Here is a 3,238-nt window from a genome sequence, read left to right on the forward strand (position 1 = left end):
CACAGCGCTGTGATGCCCATCTCTATTGTAAAATATTTGTCGCCAATCTTAATTGGGTCTTTCAACAAATGCCCATACGTGCAACTGCCTCTTTGAAAGTTTGAATGTATTTTTGTTGATTTTTGAGACAGGGAGTGGGAAGAGAGAGAGAAGATGAAGAAGAGTGAGAGGGAGGGAAGGAGGGAGGGAGGAACATTGACTTGGTGTTCCACTGACTGTTGCAATCATTGCTGGCTTATTGTATGTGCACTGACCAGGGATCCATGTAGCAATTTTGTCCTGTTGAGAAGACGCTCTAACCAGGTAGGTATGCTGCAGGGTGAAAGTCTGCATATTTTAAGGCTTTTAGTAAAAATTGCCCAAGGACCCTTCGCCAGCCGAGTATGCGGGTGAAGTATCTCCATTCAGGAAAATAGCATTTCCCTCTCCAATATAGCCCTGCTCATCCCCAGGGGGCAGTTCCAAGACGGTTTGTCCCACCCTCATGACCTTCTCTATTGGTTTGCAGTTTCCCGGGATACATGGCCATGAACACGCTGGTCCACAGTGCCGACTGCCAAGTAGTGGGTTTCATTGTCACCACCACAGGATGGATCTTCTCCATGAAATGCATGGGCCTGGCGGAGTGGCGGGTTTGGTACATGGAGAACAGCTCCACCCCCTCCCCGGGGCTGGCCTGTGTAGGGATGTGGAAGGTCTGCACTTACCAGTCCAACAGCCTCCAGAGCAGAGCCATAGCATGTCATCGCTACACCTACAGTGACACCTATGTGCCAATCAGTATTCGAATCGCTCATCACCTGCTGCTGGCTGCCAACCTCCTGGCTCTCTTGGGGAAAGTGCTCACGGTCATGGGCCTGCAGAAAGTATGCTTGGCTCATCTTCAGAAGAAAAACACCTGCCATCTGTTCTTCGCTTCCAGTGTCCTGAGTATCATAGCTGGCACATTTATCTTCATGGCTGTGATCTGGAACTACCACTCTGTGATGAATGAAGAGGGCATATGCTTCCCGCCATCCTTCCACATCCCCTTCAGGCCCAACAAGCAGGAGATGGGCAGCACCGTCCCCATGGCGGTTCTGGCTGCCATCCTGATGCTGCTGAGTGGGCTGTTTACCCTCTCTTACCAGCTTGCCCCCAACAGCCAAGTGTACCCCCAGGTCTCAGAAATGAGAAATTCCCAGTTTCAAAGCTTTGTAAATCCACAATGCCCAGTTTATCGGGGTAAAGTATTATCAGGATGCTCTAGGAAATAGTTGCAAGGACTCACGACCATAGAAAAGGCCATTGTGAGCAGAAAGTGGTCATTTGTTTATGTCCAAATTGAGATCCTTGATTGGTTAATGAACTTCCATTAAAAAAAACGCAAAAAAAAAAACACACACCACTGTCCACCTGTCTTAATTATTGGGGGTTCGGTGCACAAAGATTTGTGCACAAGGAGTGGGTCCCTCAGCACACCTGCACCCTCTCCAATCTGGGAACCTTCAGGGGAGCCCTCTCCAATCCCGGAATTTCTGTCTGTCTTTGAAATCATATGAGCGGATTTTCTGAGACCCCAACCCAGTTTGGTTTGGTGATCACAGCATAATAGAGGTCCTTTCCTTTTTATTTCCCTTTGGTCCAATTGTGGAGATTTCCTAGAAGTCACAGGATAGCTGCCCTTTAATATTTCCTCAACACTTTGACTTTGCTCATGCCTCTTACCTTTGCTTTCCCTCCATCCCCTACCCACAACAGTAACTTGTACGAGGCTCACTTTGCTCTAGTGTTTTGGAGCTCCCGCAATGCGCCAGCCAACAGACCTACGATTCCCAGAATTCCTGGTGCTCCGCGAGCTCTTGGTTTCCACTTCCAGTCCAGGGGCTGCACAAACCAAGAGGACTGTGAACTCCTGCCACCCCCAGGCAGGGCTGAGAGGACCAGCCAATCCAGTGGCGTCCCCAGGACCACGGCCGCTTGGCATCTTACCCTGCCCCAGGTTGCTCTGCACATGCGTGCATAGGGCCTGAGCTTCCTAGGAGCTGGAATGCCCCCCGAGTCACTACAGAGAAAGGGCGGGCATCCCGCCCTGCTCCTAGCCGCTCGATGCCTGTGGCCGTGCCCTCTGCCCACAGGCCCGGCCATCTTTCCCTGGTTAATTTGCATGCTCATCTCTGATTGGCTGTGGGCATCTCCGTGGTACGGTCAATTTACATATTTTTCTATTATTAGTATAGATAATCAAGGTTATATACCTATTGTGTGAAAATGAGAGTTGCTCGGATTCTCACAGCTCCCTCTCAAACTGCCACTACAAACAAGCAACCAGACCTTCTATGCCATGGCCCTAACACCTCTCCACTCCACCTGTACAGTCAATTTTCCCAAATGTGCAAAAGCAAAATAGTGGAAGGAATCCGCCTTCCATTACCAGACTCAGAAGTTATTACGATTCCGCCATAATCATTTTCTCTCTCCTTCCTTCCCTTCTTTTCATCTATTTTTCTTTCTCTGAAGACCTAAAGCAAACCCAGACATCACATTTCTTCATCCTTATACACTTCAAAGGTAGTGTCTAAAAAAAGGACATTTCCCTGCAAAATGACAGTACACCTTTAACGTTAACAACCTTTTGTTGTTATTATCAAACTCTTATTAGAATTTTTAAAGCTTTAAAAATAATTGTACAGCCCTAACTGGTTCGGCACAATGGATATAGCATCGGACTGCGGACTGAAAGGTACCAGGTTCTATTCTGGTCAAGGGCACATACCCAGGATTTGAGCTGGATGCCCAGTGGGGATATAGGAGTCAGCCTATCAATGATTGTCTCTCATCATTGATGTTTCTCTCTCTCTCTCCCTCTCCACACCTCTCTGAAATAAATAATAATGTATTTACAAAAATAATTGTACAATTTTATTTCTTTTATTGCATAAGATGTTCAGGCTGCCTCTTAAGGCTCAATTGAAAGCATTCCCCCTTCCACACCTTCTTTGCTATTTTCGTAAAAAGATTTTGGTTTGCTGAATAAAATGAGCCAATTGTCCTGTGTTTAAAATTGCTACCTATCTCTTAAAGCTTAACTGGATTCCGAGTCAGCATAGGTCTTGTTTCTACAAATCTAGGTAACTGCCCTCAGAACCGCACTCCATAGGTATACCCTGTGTGAAAAAAAAACCACAACACATTTCTCTTCCATGCTTCATGGGTGGTCCAACTCACTTCCTGGGTAAGTTCTAAGCTCCCCCCCCCC

The 3,238-nt window shown here is 47.2% G+C and overlaps 1 protein-coding gene across 1 annotated transcript; it reads left to right on the plus strand.

Moving 5' to 3' along the window:
• Window positions 1-521: 521 nt before the first annotated feature.
• On the plus strand, window positions 522-1,256 carry LOC307096520 (claudin-34-like; the record flags this gene model as incomplete). Its single annotated transcript, XM_079766176.1, has 1 exon — window positions 522-1,256. One exon carries the CDS (start codon window positions 522-524, stop codon window positions 1,254-1,256), a length of 735 nt encoding a protein of 244 aa, XP_079622302.1.
• Window positions 1,257-3,238: the final 1,982 nt, after the last annotated feature.

This window comes from Cnephaeus nilssonii, assembly GCF_951640355.1.
Source record: "Cnephaeus nilssonii genome assembly, chromosome: Y".
NCBI classification, from domain to species: Eukaryota; Metazoa; Chordata; class Mammalia; order Chiroptera; family Vespertilionidae; genus Cnephaeus; species Cnephaeus nilssonii.